This window comes from Martes martes (assembly GCF_963455335.1).
Source record: "Martes martes genome assembly, chromosome: 10".
Classification (NCBI taxonomy): Eukaryota; Metazoa; Chordata; class Mammalia; order Carnivora; family Mustelidae; genus Martes; species Martes martes.
In genome coordinates, this window is record NC_137898.1 from 7,006,608 (window position 1) to 7,020,860 (window position 14,253).

At 51.7% G+C, this 14,253-nt stretch overlaps 1 protein-coding gene across 1 annotated transcript; it reads right to left on the reverse strand.

Moving 5' to 3' along the window:
- Positions 1–1,593: 1,593 nt before the first annotated feature.
- LOC308351652 (solute carrier family 22 member 20-like) lies at positions 1,594–13,195 on the reverse strand (the record flags this gene model as incomplete). Its single annotated transcript, XM_080817498.1, has 10 exons — positions 1,594–1,699; positions 2,664–2,867; positions 3,469–3,577; positions 4,790–5,004; positions 5,312–5,427; positions 6,731–6,854; positions 7,958–8,126; positions 8,658–8,812; positions 11,529–11,632; positions 12,812–13,195. The coding sequence occupies 10 exons, from the start codon at positions 13,193–13,195 to the stop codon at positions 1,594–1,596; spliced, it is 1,686 nt and encodes a 561-aa protein (XP_080673624.1).
- Between the last annotated feature and the right edge of the window lie 1,058 nt (positions 13,196–14,253).

The window sequence follows — 14,253 nt, forward strand, 5'->3', positions numbered from 1 at the left end:
TGATACAGGAGCCACCCTTTCTGTTCTCTCTGCCCTGGGCCAACTATTCAACTGCAATGTTGTCGCTAAGGGTATCCCTGGGCCACCCATTAGCTGGATTTTTTTCTCATCTTCTGGGATGCACCTGGGGAGATCTGATTTTCTTTCTTCCTTCCTCCCTCCCTCCCTCCCTCCCTTCCTTCCTTCCTTCCTTTCTTTCTTTCACTCGTTTCTTTTCTTTATTTTGGTGCAAAAAAGTGATTTTATTAAAGCATGGGGACAAGACCATAGACAGAAAGAGCCGCAGCGGAGTCAGAAAAAGTGGCCCATTATATACATTCAAGTCGGGTGGGGGTTAGGGAGAGTGTAAGTCTCTAAAGAATTTTGGAAGCAAGGTTTCCAGGACCTTGAGGGGGCTAGCTGTTGTTGCCAAAAAGTAATTTATTACCGTCTAATAAAACCTTAGTCATGAGACCGTTCAGATGTATATCAATGGGCCATAAGCTTGGGTGGGGGGAGGTGATCGCTAACATGGATCTTGGTGGGGTTTAGAGATAAAGGAATCTTCTAAAGGAATTTTTATATGTTAAAGTGGACTTACAGGACCCCGGGGGGTGGGGGGTGGGGCTAAGATTGGCTTTTGCCCTTAGGAAAGTAGCATCATCGAGGCAACTGAATCCTTAGAGGAAGGTCCCCTGCCTATTTCCAGGACTGTCAGTGGGCTGTAGGTAGTGAGGAAATTTAATAATTTTTCTTCTGCCTTTGTTTCCCACATCACTCATCACCTGAGGGCTGTTTTGGGGTTTCATTTGCTGCAGTTGAGGTCTGCTGGAAAGAAGAACTGAAGGAAAAATGTAAGACAAAGGTCAGGGAGTACAAGCAGGTGGGCAGTGAGCATCAGGCCCTATGGTCCAGCTGGTGAAATCCCCGAATGCTGTTCCATCATAGGGATGTAGGAAAGATGTTAGGGTTCGAAGCCAACAGCCAAGGTCATGATCTCAGGGTCCTGGGATAGAGCCCCGCATCAGGCTCTCTGCTCAGCAGGGAGCCTGCTGCCTGCTCCCCCACCCCACCCTGCCCCGTGCCTGCCTCTCTGCCTACTTGTGATCTGTCTGCCAAATAAATAAATAAAATCTTTAAAAAAAAAAGTCCAAACACCTCCCAAAGTAGGAAGGTCAAGGAACTCCCTACTTCAGCCCTGGCATTCACTCTGTCCACTTTTCTAGGATTTTAAGGCAAATTCCTGATGTTTCATTTCATTCCTAAATACTTCAGCTTCACATCTTTTTTCTTTTTTAAAAAGGGACGTTGGCTTCTGTAACCTAATGCCACTTCACAAAATTGACGGATCCTTTCATATCTACTTAAAGCTCGTTCTTCATATTCAAATGTCACAGATTGTCCAATACGTATCATTTCTCAGTTGGTCTCTAAGTCGAATGACTCATCTGCCTTATAATATTTCCAGATCACAGCCCTATCGTTGCTTTTTCCATGAGGCGGTCAAGCGAGGTGCCACCGCATTTCCTTGGAAAGATGTGTCACATTTCCAAAACAGGAGAAAGTGAAGAGAGAGGAAGGGCCATTCAGAATACAGGTGTGAGTCCGGAGAAATCACACCGTGCATTCTACTTTTGTCTTTTCTGGGAGAAGTGAGGCCAATCCTTTCTTTGTGGTATTTTCACTGATGTTTCTTTGCTTGTCACGAGCCATCTTCATTCTGGGCAAGAAAAGACACAGAACAACACACTCTGAGTGGAAAAGCGAGAGCTTCAGAGCTGGACGGGCTCTTGGGTCTCTGCCACCCCCCTGAGAAGGAGGGTGCTTGCTGTCCCAGAAGAAGGGTGAAATGGAGACGCAGAACTGCCCCCTGAGAGGTGCCCCCAGGCCAGGCCAGCCCAGCCCAGCCCATCTGACCTGCAGACACACCCAAGCCCAGCCCAGATCCTCCAAGCCACAGATAAGGAACCCACTTGCAAAGAAGTGCTTCATGGATAGATTAGATGACCGTCTTCCTTCTAACCTAGAAAGCATGGCTGAACTTCATCTGAAGGGACAGACTGACTCACTTGGTCCCTACCACGTGGTTTTGCAGCCACAGGTTAGGTGACAAGAGGGATTTAGCCATGCGACAGCTCCCCTCCACATACAAAGAGATGATGTATTTAATAGAAAAATTTGGGGGCACCTGGGTGGCTCAGTGGGTTAAGGCCTCTGCCTTCGGCTCAGGTCGTGATCCCAGGGTTCTGGGATCGAGCCCCATGTCGGGCTCTCTGCTCAGCGGGGAGCCTGCTTCTCCCTCTCTCTCTCTCTGCCTGCCTCTCTTCCTGCTTGTGATCTCTGCCTGTTAAATAATTAAATAAAAATCTTAAAAAAAAAAAAAAAGAAGAATTTGGCAGCACTGTATATGGCCTCCTGTGTGATTTACCTCCAAATGCTTCCTCAGGCTCCCAGACGATCACCACCAATTTTAAGACACCTGAAGCCATTACGACATTTACAGAAGGAGGGGCAGGGGCAGTGGGAGTGGCCCCAGAGGTCCTGATATGGGCCCGGGGGGCGGGGGGTGCCTCACTCCCGCCAAGGCAGCAAGAGCCCCAGCAGACACATTCCCACTGCTGCGTCCCCACAGGCTACAAGGACTTTCTGAGATGCTGGAGCGATGGGAGCAGGAAGTCTCCTACCTCTTCTCTGTCTCCTGGATGGTGTTGAGCAATGGCTGGTTGTTTGTCTCTATCAGGAAGGAGCCCGCTGTGGCCGCCAGAATAGGGACCAGGCCAAACATCACCGGCTGTAGCACTGGGCTATGGTTGCCCAGGATGTAGACCAGCGGGGACAAGAGGGAGCCCAGGCGTGTGCTGAAGATCCCAGCACTCATCCCTGTCTGCCTGCAGAGACAGAGAACGTGGAAAGGGTTGGGACCGTGCAGGTGCACTGCCCGAATTCAAGCACCTTCACCAAGCCTGAGAGGATTTGGTGAATGAATGAATGAACCAGGCCCTGAGTATCAGGGCTGGTGCATGAGAGATAAGAAGGCTGTGTGGCAAAGGGCCTGATCTTGGGATGGGTCCTGTGGGGGCACATCATGGGGAAGGGAACCTTGATCTCAGATGCGGCCGGGGGGATGCTTACTGGGAACCATGACAATGACGGAAAGCCTGACAGCTGATACTTACTGAGCACGTGCTCTGTGCTGGGTGCTGCTCCAACACTCAACTCCTCATTTCCTACCACTATCTGGGATACTGACATTTTTCTGAAGCTATAGACATAATACCATTTATGGAGTGCCTGCCAAGTTCCGGTCACTATTTCAAGAGCAGCGTCCTACGATACCCCAAATCACGTTAAAATAGGGACAGGAACCTGCGCTTTTGAGACATGAAACCACAAAACCATTTCCAAATGGAGGCTGGTTTGCTTAATGGCCCAGCTCTGAGCGACAGAGGCTGCCGTCTCAGTCCCAGAGTCTCTGACCCATCTTCTTACCTGACTTCCGTTGGGAAGAGCTCCATGGTGTATAGGTAAAGACAAGTGAAACAGCCGGCCAGGCTCCCTTTCCCGAACAAACAGAGGATCATCTTAAAGGTATTCAAGTCTGAGAGAAGGCAATGGGTGGGGTGTAGACAAAAGGGAGTTAATGAAATGTCGAGGCAATCACCTGTTCTGACATGTCATCGTGTCAAGCACCTCCCTGCCCCATGGCCTTTGCACTGGCCGGACTCCCTCCTCAGCGAGCTCTTCTCCCCACAATTCACCTTCTCATTTCTCTTCTTCTTCTCATCCTTCTCAACTCAAATACTACTTTGGCCAGGAGGACTTCCCTGATCTGTTTCACTGGGTGGAGCCCACCATATATTCCCTTACTCCTTGGACATCTCCTCTGAGGCACTGATCTCAACTGCAGTTGATACAATTGATACTGTCTCCCTAAAAACTTCTGTGTTCCCTGAGCCTGGGTCTGGTCTGAGCCCCAGGGTAGGCAGGTCCTGGAGAAAGAGCTGTGAATAACTAACAACCAACCAAAGTTGCTATTTTCAGATGAGGCAGGGGCAGTTGGGGAGTGAGGAACGCTGAGATTTAGCCCTGTCCTGGGGAGTTGGGGAGGTGACTGTCGCACGGGCACAGGGTTTTCATCAGTGAAATGATAGATGCGACAGTCTTCAACACATCTTTCACTTGCAGGATTCTAGACTTCTGTGATTCCTACGACCATCTCAGATTAGTAGCCCTTGCTACTTGATCTCAGAAGGCTGAATTTATCTCTTTATAAACTTACCTACATGATGATAGATGATGATAGCTAAAATTTATTCAATGTTTCCCATGAGCCGGGCACAGGGATATGAACTTTTTACGCAGGACCTTTTATGATTTTTAAAAAATTATTTCAAACATGGAAAACTATAGAAATTGCTATAACAAAATGCCCATGCAGCCATCATGTTGTTTTCCTGATGTTAGCACCTATTAGCTGTGTGACCTTGGACAAGTCACTTCACCTCTCTGTGCTTTATTTATTTATGTTCAGTTATAAAAGCAGCTCATGACAATCAGATGAGTCGATACATGTGAAGGGCTAGCACAGTGCTTGGCAGGCAGTCAACCCCCAAATAAGGGCTTCTTAATTATTCTTCCTAAACAACTGTGAGGGTCAATGGAGGGTAAGTGGGTCAACTTGTCCATGATCACAGGAAACCAGCTGAAAACAGGTTCATCTGATTCTCTAGTCTGCTCTGAATCATCAAACCAGACCTGTCATCCATCATATCAGAAGAGAATTTTCACGAGACCCAGAAGAAAACCTCACCTCGAGGAAGAAATGCGGTGACAAGGATCACGCAACCGGCCACCAGCTGCAAAGAGATGGCGGTGATTCGGCGGCCAAGGTAGCCCATACTCAGGCCCGTCACCAGCTTCATGGGGAAATCCACGACTGTAAACAGCAGTTGTGTCCAGTAGATGTTGAACCCAAATTTCTGCACATCTAAACCCAGCCCATAGAAGGAGAAGCCTGCGGAAAACCTGGAAGAGAGAAAGTGCCAGAGACTTACTTCCTACTCTAGAGGTGACCCATGGTTTGCTTTTCTTTCCAATGGAAGAAGTCTCTCCAACATTCTGGCCATGGATAGGATGCGATCCTATTCCAGAACCCAACCCTCTCTGGTTCCAGACTTTGCCAGGTTTTCCCATCTTCTCGGATTGCTTCACCATGATCTGTTGCCTCCATCTCTATCTCGAGCCAGTGGGGCACCAGGGAATGACAACTCAGGAGCAGCTGTCAGGTGACTGACTCAGGTGGGGGGGTGCCACTCTTTGGGGTGCCACTCACCATCCTAGGGCGATACAGCAAGTTGTCCTGCAGAGTCCCGGAGTGCGGAAGAGATTGAGGAGGAATGGGGTCTCCTTGATAGCAGCTGTATCCTCCTGCATGTGGAGCCTTACTACCTAGCAGGAAAAGACCAGAGTGGGGATGGCGGAAGAAAGGGCTCCAGCCCTTAGTCCTTCCACTTCCCGATGCCCTACAATTACTTGATTCCTCCCACGTTGGCCAGTTCCCTCACACACACCCTCAAGGAGAAATAGAGGGCTTCAAATTGTGGGCGTGTATTCTCTTATGTAGCAACTTCTCCTTATCTTTTAACTAGTATTTCTTGGTGGTCAACAATGACCACCATTTATTGAATACTTGTTATGTGCCGGGGGGGGGGGGGTCTAAGTACTGGATGTGAACTAACTTATTTAATGTAAAGGAGATTCCGCAATCCTTTTTACAGAAGAGGAAACAGAAGCTCCAAAGGTTAAATAATTTGCCCAAGGTGACAGAGCTCTAAGTAGGGAGCTGGGGGTCAAACCCTGGTGAATGGCCCCAAGTCTGGGATCTTAGCCATTGTTATTTTGTTTCTTCATGTTCATAGTTAGAAAGGTCCCTACCTCCCTTTTCTCCAGCACCACTCTCAATTCCCCCTCTCCAGAGCTGTCTTCTACTCTTCTAGGTGTTTCTTCTCATACTTATTTCTTATTTCCGGATAAAATGCTACACTGCTATGGCTTGATTTTCCAACTTTAGATTGATTTATGCTAAGAAAGAATGAAGACTTAACCCTCTTGCTCTACTACCTCTGACCTAACCCTTCCCTTCTGTAATTCTCCCAATGTAAGTCTCATTCAGAGTTGAACCATGTCGTGTACTCTGATTACATTTCTTTCTGTGATGTGAGCTTTTTATTTTCCTGGAGTTAATAATTGCCTCTTTATTTGTTTGCTGATATTCTTGGTTTCTTAAGTCCTTGGCACTTATTTTTCCCCAAATTCTTTGATAGAATGATAAAACTCCTGTTAAGAGGATAAAGTATAATGAGCAATCTATCAAGATCATTTTTTTTCTTCAGGAAAGGCCTCTGGTATATGTCTATTCATTTCAGTACAGACTGATTGTTCTCTAGGTTTTCCGTCCAACTCTTTCCCTTCTTCTTTACCTTTCTCCTATTTTGGGTCTTCTATTTCCTGGATTCCCTGGTTTACATCCTTGTTTTGGTGGAATGTCCCCTGTGGTAGCTTCTGAGAAAGGGTGTAACAAGACACTTTCCCCACGGGTCCTCTGCCTATCTGATGGTGACAGCAACTGCTTCTGGGTGTAGAAACTTACCTCTTTGTTCACCCTCGGGAGGCCAGCCTAAGCCCTCACTGAGAATTACCGCCAACTCAGGAGGAAGGGTTTGGGTAGTGTGTGGGTTCCCTTTGTGCCTACCTCTGGAGTGAGTTTCCTCCCCTGCTCCTTTCTGCCATTTAATCTTGCCACAGCCTGCAGATTTTTCACAGCCTCGTCAAGTTTGTTGTGGGTGATGAGCCAGCAAGCCGATTCTGGCAGACCCCTAACAGTGAGAGGGCATGGGGTGAGGGAGGGACCGGTCTGGAGGGAGGGACCGATCAGGCAGGCAGAGCCTTGAGCCCAACCCTAACCCTGACCAGCTGGAAGGGCCAAGGGATCTCCACCCACAGTGCTCGTGTAAGTACGGGGCTCACACTCCCAATCACCACAGGTCAAGGGCTGGCCCGCTTGGAAACAGGGAGATCCAAGAGAAAAATCGGAAAGAACAAAATGGGAGGAGCGGCAGTGAAAGTGTGGGTGGTTGTTTCCACCATTTTTCTTTTGGTCCTAGCGCAAGATACAAATTCGGGCATGTGTTTGTTTTTGCAAAACTATCACCACATTGTACACATTTTCTGTCTCCTGCATTTCTCATTTCATGCTGCACTCTCAATACCTCTCATGGTGTTAGTTTGGGTCTCCACTGTCATTTTGAGAATTTTGCCTCCTTTCCCATGGCTCTGGATTTGTAGGGTAAACCTCTTCTCAGTGGCCGGTGGGGCCAAGTGTGCAGCCACTTAGAACCCCAGATGGCGCAGGACGATTCACCAAGGTTGATATGGAGAAAAAGAAACCAAATGAAAACACCTCGTATATCAAGGGTCCTCTCTTCTCTCCTTAAGGAGGTTGGCCCGGTGGTGGGTGTTAAGGCGGGCACGGATTGCAGAAGCACTGGGTGTTATACTCAAACAAGGAATCATGAACACTACATCAAAACACTAATGAAGGGGTCCCTGAGTGGCTCAGTGGGTTAAAGCCTCTGCCTTCGGCTCAGGTCATGATCCCGGGGTCCTGGGATAGAGCCCCGCATCAGGCTCTCTGCTCAGCAGGGAGTCTGCTTCTCTCTCTCTCTGCCTGCCTCTCTGCCTACTTGTGATCTCTATCTGATAAATAAATAAAATCTTTAAAAAAAAACACTAATGAAGTACTGTATGGTGATTAACATAACATCCAAAAAAAAAAAAGAATATTAAAAAAAAAAGAAGGAGGTCAGATCTCAGCAGAGCCAAGCCAAGGTCGGCTCTGAGGTCAGCAAACACTTCCCATGAAGTCAGACCAGACAAGGCAACTCTACGCAGGCCACGGGGCGTCTGGGAGCTGACGTACCAGGAGTACAGAAGAATGATCACGTAGGCGACAGATAGGGTGCCCTGGAGCCAGCGCCAGGGGCGGATGAGGTAGGCCAGCCCCGTGAGGACCGCCTGGCCCAAAGTGATCATGTACATGGTGTAGATATTCACCAGCGTCCGCCTCTGCGTCGGGGTCCACTCCATGGCTGGGGATGACAAGTGAGGCAGTGCTGGTAGTGAGCTCCCAGGGCCAGGGAGAGAGGTCAGCCTGGGTCAGTCAGGGGCAGGGACCCCAGGCAAGGCCCCTGTGGAACTTGCCCCCGATGAACCCCGTTGATGGGTGGGCTCTGACCCCGCTCGGTGCCATGCAGGGCAACTGTCCTGAGCATCCCAAACAACTTTGCCATCTCATTTGATCTTCGTAACACCCCTATACAGGGCCATCTGGGATCATTCCCCGCCAACACAGGCAAGGAATATGTCCCGGGGGCTGGGAATTCGAGCCTGGGGCTAGCTTAAGCCACCACCTTCAAAGAGCTGACATTTCCTGAAGGTTTTCGAGGGGGCCAGGTGTCATTCTATAAATATGTATGAGATGAGGGAGGTTCGATCATTATCACCCCGTATCACAGATGGGGAAACGGAGGCCCAGACAGGGTAACTGAAGTGCCCCCCCCCCGGCCCCCCGGGTCGCACAGCGGTGAGCGGAGCAGCCAGGGCTCCGCAGGGGTACTCACTGAGGCAGAGGCTGGTGATAATGATGCCGGTCATGGCCATCCCGCTGAGGAACCTGAGCACGCAGTAGGCCAGGAAGCTGGGCGAGAAAGCGGTGCTTGTGCCCATGACGATCATCAGCAGTACCCCGCTCCGAAGCGCTGTCTTGCGTCCACACCTGCCACCGGGACCGACGGAGCGGCCGGCTGAGCCCCGGGGTCTGGCTGCCAAGTGGCCGCTCTGCCCCCGCTTTCGCCCCAGCCTGCTCGCCTCCACCAGTCCGCCCCCCACTCCCCCGCATCCTTAGGAAAGGCCTTGGGAAGGGACTCCCTCCTTGCCCCCGCCCCTCCCCACACGAGTTGCCAAGGCCTAGAGTTCCCCTAGGGGAGGGGGGTTAATTCTTTGCCTCTTGGCTCCGTTCCGTGTTGAAGTACAGCTGTTTCCAGATGGGGCTGTGATGCGCATCTGAGTGTGGCTTCTGGTCCCTGCCCCATGGGGAAGGGAGTGTGAGCAGTGCCTCGAATGTTCCAAGGGGCCCTCGACCCCATATTCATTCTCTTCTACCTCCTCTCAGACCCCTATGTGCCAGGCAGGTGCCAAGTGCTGAGGCCTCGACCGGGAGCTCCCTTTTCCCTTCCCACGGGACCCCCTACCCGTACCCACTGCCCTGGCCACTGTGCGAGAATCAGACAATAAGGAAGATACGTAGGTAAAACACACAGACCGTCAGAGGCCACAGAACAACGCGGAGCAGAGGAGAACAGGGAACATCAGAGGGGCTGTCGTTGTAAATAGGGTGGCCAGAGAAGGCTCCTCTGGGCAGGTGACACCACAGCGTGCCACGGACATAGCACTGAGGTGTGTCACCTAAGGTCAAGAGCGTCATTATCCCCATTTTACAGATAAGAAAACAGAGGCTCAAGTTGAAATGACTTGCGCCACACCCGCAGCCAGTGAGAAATCGCCATCGTTGTACTCTGAGGCTGTGAGACGTGGCCTGAGGAGGGGTCCTGGGAGTAGTGCCCCTCATGGGGGAATGGCCAGTGCAAAGGCAGGAGGAAGGAGTAGGAGGGGCGGGGCGGGTGCTGGGTTCACAGGAGTCGCTCCGCGGCCAGCCCGGGCAGGGCCAGCAGCCCACGTGCCCATCAGGCTTCACAGGCTAGGAACCGGCGAGCTGGCGGAAGGTCGAGCAGATTAAGGGCAGGGTCTGTTCTGCACCTAACAGGATCGCTCTTCCCATCGGTCTGAGAGCAACAGAAGGGGTCAAGGATAGGAAGAAGCAGGGAGACTCCTTCAAAGGCTGTTGCAGCCAGCCAGGGGCAAGGGGAACGAGGCTGCTCCCGGAGTGGTGGCCTAGGAGGCGGCGAGGGGAGGAGGTGGGTCCTGGTCTGTGACGATACAGAGCCATACAGAGCCCACAGGGTTTGCTGGGATACCGGAGAGGAGGGAAATGGTGGGTGAGGTAGGGGGTAGGGGGCAGGGGAGGGGAGCCAAGGGGAGGTCTCAGAAGGGATCAAGCAAACAGTGGAGAAGAGGTGGGTTCACAGACTCTGGAGGTCCATCGAGCTCCTACCTGGGCTCTTCCCAGAGGTGAGAACTCTCGACCTGGAGCTCTACTCGGATGTGCTGTGTCTGTATGCACAGTGCGAGCTGGCCAGGCCGCAGGCCCCTTGTCACTGGGGACCGGCGTTGAAAGCAAGAGATCCTTGCCAGCCCCATGGAGATGACTTTAACTCCCTCCTTTCACCTCTGAGTAGGTGGGGGGGGGGGGGACAGAGTCTGGGGCCTTCCAGGTGGCCGTGGCCTCCTTTCCAATGAGCAACGCCTCTGCTTTGCCAGCCCCTCTTGCCCAGAGCTTAAGGCTGGGTGTCCCAGCACAGGGGACCGCGGTTGAGTGTCCCAGGAGCCCAGCCAGGGGAGCCAGGGGTGACTGGGGTCACTGGGTGACTGGGAGAGCCCCTCAGTTGCAGAGAAATGATCCCAAGGGCTAAGTGAACTTTCCCAGGTTTCCTAGAGGGGCAGAGCCCAGCTCCGCTGATGTCCACCTGCCACGTTCTTTCTGCGGCACCGGGCTGGGGGTGGGGGAAGCATCCAACAGGCTGGTAAAAACCAAGAGAGGCAAAAGATTAGAAGACACTGTACCCGGGGGTGGAGTTCTCAGAAACGTGCCTCGGCCTGCTCAGCTTGAACAAGGATCATCTGTCTCGATACGATCGAGCACAAAGCTGCTTCCTGATGAGAACATTGTCCTCATTTCCAAGAACATGGACCCAATGTCCACGCTGGAATCAGTTTTCCGTGGGACAAGTGGTGCTGAGCCCCCACGGCATCTCTGAAATGGGAGCAGCCGCCCAGGGCTATTGGGAGGACCTGGGAGAGCGCTCCGGAGAATCAGCCATTCACAACAACGACCGACCATCCCGGGGGCTCCTGCTTCCTGGGGAAGCGACCCGTGGAGGCAGCCCAGCGGAGGAAATCGTGGCCGGCAGAAACGAGACCACGGACCCAGCTTCATCACCATTCCCATGATGAAGGCCTTCGGCCGCGTGACTCCAAATTCACCCCCAAGCAGAGAGTAATTCGAGAGTCATGATTGCAATTCATTGCAGAACAAAAAAGGGAGATGTCATCACCCCCAGGCCGCATCGGATGCAGGCCCAGGGACTGTCTTCTAGGAAAGTACGGTGCCCGGGACCCGGGCAGGGAGGGGCGAGCGCTCTAGCCTGACCCCTCTGTTTGAGGTGTTGGGTGCAGCCCTGGCTGTCTGGTGGGGAGAAGGAGGTGCGGGGGTCTTCTCCAGTGGGGTCCTGAGCCGTTGAGGACAGTGGGGGGATAGCATGAACTCTAGCCTAGTTGGAAGCTTCTGGAGACTTCCTCGGACCTCCTCCCCTCACCTGTCAGAGAAGATGCCAAAGACAGTAGCTCCGACCAGCTGTCCCATCATGTATATGGACTGGGCAATGGACTTCAGTGACCTGTGCTTGCACACCAGGTCCCACTGGACGAAAAGAGACAAGTGTCAGCAGGTGGCTCACATACCCTCACCGTGTGGCTTTCGTAGGACAGTAAGAGCTGCCTTGTCACCTCCTACACGCTAATACGGTCCCACAGCTTGCCCTTCAGCTCATAACCCTGCTGTCATGAGCACTGCCCTTTTAGTTTAAACGGCGGAAACCTCGATATCAACGTCACCGTGATGAATTAAGCACGTTATCCCAGATGTTTTATGAAACACTTGGTCCCGAGTCTTAGGAAACTTCTACCCTAAAAGAAAGATGACCAACACAAATCTGGACCCAGTTTACTGGAAAGGCTTCCTTGTTTCCTTCTTTTTGTTCCCATTTCATTCAGCGGTCTGAGAAATTTGGGGGAAAACAAGAAAACAGGGGCGCCTGGGTGGCTCAGTGGGTTAAGCCTCTGTCTTCAGCTCAGGTCATGATCGCAGGGTCCTGGATTGATCCCCACATGCTGAGCAGGGAACCTGCTTCTCCCTCTCCCTCTCTCTCTGCTGTTTCCCCTGCTTGTGCTCCCTTGCTCTCTGCCAAATAAATAAATAAAATCTTAAAACACACACACACACACACACACACACACACGAAAATGGATGTCATGTCGATTTTCTGACTGCTTTGCAAATAGCTAAGCGAAGGCAAAATAAAATCATCAGACCAAGTGTCGGGGTGGGGGACACAGTAGGACGGAGCCCTCCGACATGTCTGAATGTCTTATACACAGAGAAAACTTTGGCAGAATCTGGGACCACTCTCTGATCCTACAATCCCACTCCTGGGCATACATGCAGCAGAAATGAAAACCTGTGTCCACCCCAATACGTGTGCAAGAACACGCATGGCCATGATATTCATAATAGCCCCAAACCGGAAACAGTGCAGGTACATTTCTCGGTAGAAAGGACATAGACTGTGTGGCATATTCGTGCCATGGGATGCTCCATGGCCCTGAGAAAGAACCAGCTCCCAAAGCATGTATCAAGATGATGACCCTTCTGGGGTCCTTAGAAACAATCCGTATCTTGATCTGGTGTTTACCTATGTAAAATTCATCCCGCCGCACCCTTAAATTCCGAGCATTTCATGGAACAAGTTACGTCTCCATTAAAATAAAACAAACAAAAAAGCATCTGAAGACGCAGCGTTCAGCTGTAGCCTTGTCTCACCTCAGAAACGATGGAGGAGGCAACACTCTGGTCATACACCCACCCGTCCAGGCAGACCTCGGTGTCCAAGCTTAAAGAGGAGGTGTCGTTGAGGCTTAAGATCTGCCAATGGGGCTCAGAGAACCGCAGGCACCGCTCGGGTTTCTGGTCCTCGTCCAGGGGGATGAAGACCCTCAGTAAGTCCCCATCCCCCACACCGCCCGGGACATGAGACCCATTGGTCCAGTTGGCCGGCCGGCAGTGATGCTCCGGGGTTATGGCGGTGAAGTTCTGCAGAAAGCTGTGACAGCTGATCAGGAGGGCGGGGAACATCATGAGAGCAGTCTGGAGGATCTGGAACTTCCCCATGCCGCCGATGGTGTGGAGCAGCTCCGAGAAGCCCATGGTGCGCTCTCCGCTGTGGCTGTTGACGGAGGTGTTTGCCCACACGCACCGCGGTCTAATTTATAGACTCTCTCACCTCCTTCTAATGGGTTCTTGGGAAAGAGCTTCTGGGTATCTGTCCAGAACCATGATACCATCACATCTTATTTGCTCTGGATCAGGAAATAAGGTGTTTCCAACTTGAATATTTGTTCAAGGGGCGCCTGGGTGGCTTAGTCGTTAAGTGTCTGCTTCCTGCTCGGTCATGATCCCAGGGTCCTGGGTTTGAGCCTCGCATCAGGCTCTCTGCTCAGCAGGAAGCCTGCTTCTCCCTCTCCCTCTCCCACTCCCCCTGCTTGTGTTCCCTTTCTCGTTGTCCCTCTTTCAAATAAATCTTTAAAGAAAAAAAAAAAAGAAAGAATATTTCTTCAAGGAATAAACTTTTCACATGACCATTTCAACAGAAGCCTTCCAGGTAAGTTCCCTGTGTCTTTTTTTTTTTAAAGATTTTATTTATTTGACAGAGATCCCAAGTAGGCAGAGAGGCAGGCAGAGAGAGAGAGGAAAGGAAGCAGGCTCCCCGCTGAGCAAAGAGCCCTATGCGGGGCTCAATCCCAGGACCCTGAGATCATGACCCGAGCCGAAGGCAGAGGCTTTAACCCACTGAGCCACCCAGGCACCCCTAAGTTCCCTGTGTCTTAATTGCATAAGTCCATTGTCAATATTTACTAAAAACCTGCAAACTGGTTATCATTGCCAGGCTCATGGGCATCATTACAGCTGAGAAGCCTGCTCCAGACCGCAGCCGAGTGCTGTTGTACCCTGCAGCTCTCTCCCAGAGGGGACACTCAGAGGCCTCTGACCCCATCAGAACACAGGGTTGGTGGGGGGGTGACAAGAAAGTCTCACGATGCTCCCGGGTACACAGGTAGGCAAGGGGCAGATGGCGTTGTGGTGGCTCCCACAGTCATCTCACCCTCTTGTGTCCCAGAAGACAGCAGCTTCTCGCCCAGAAGTAGACGAGCCGTGGTTCAAGCCTCTGCCTGCGTGGCCTGGGTGGGGTCTCCAGGGCGCCATGG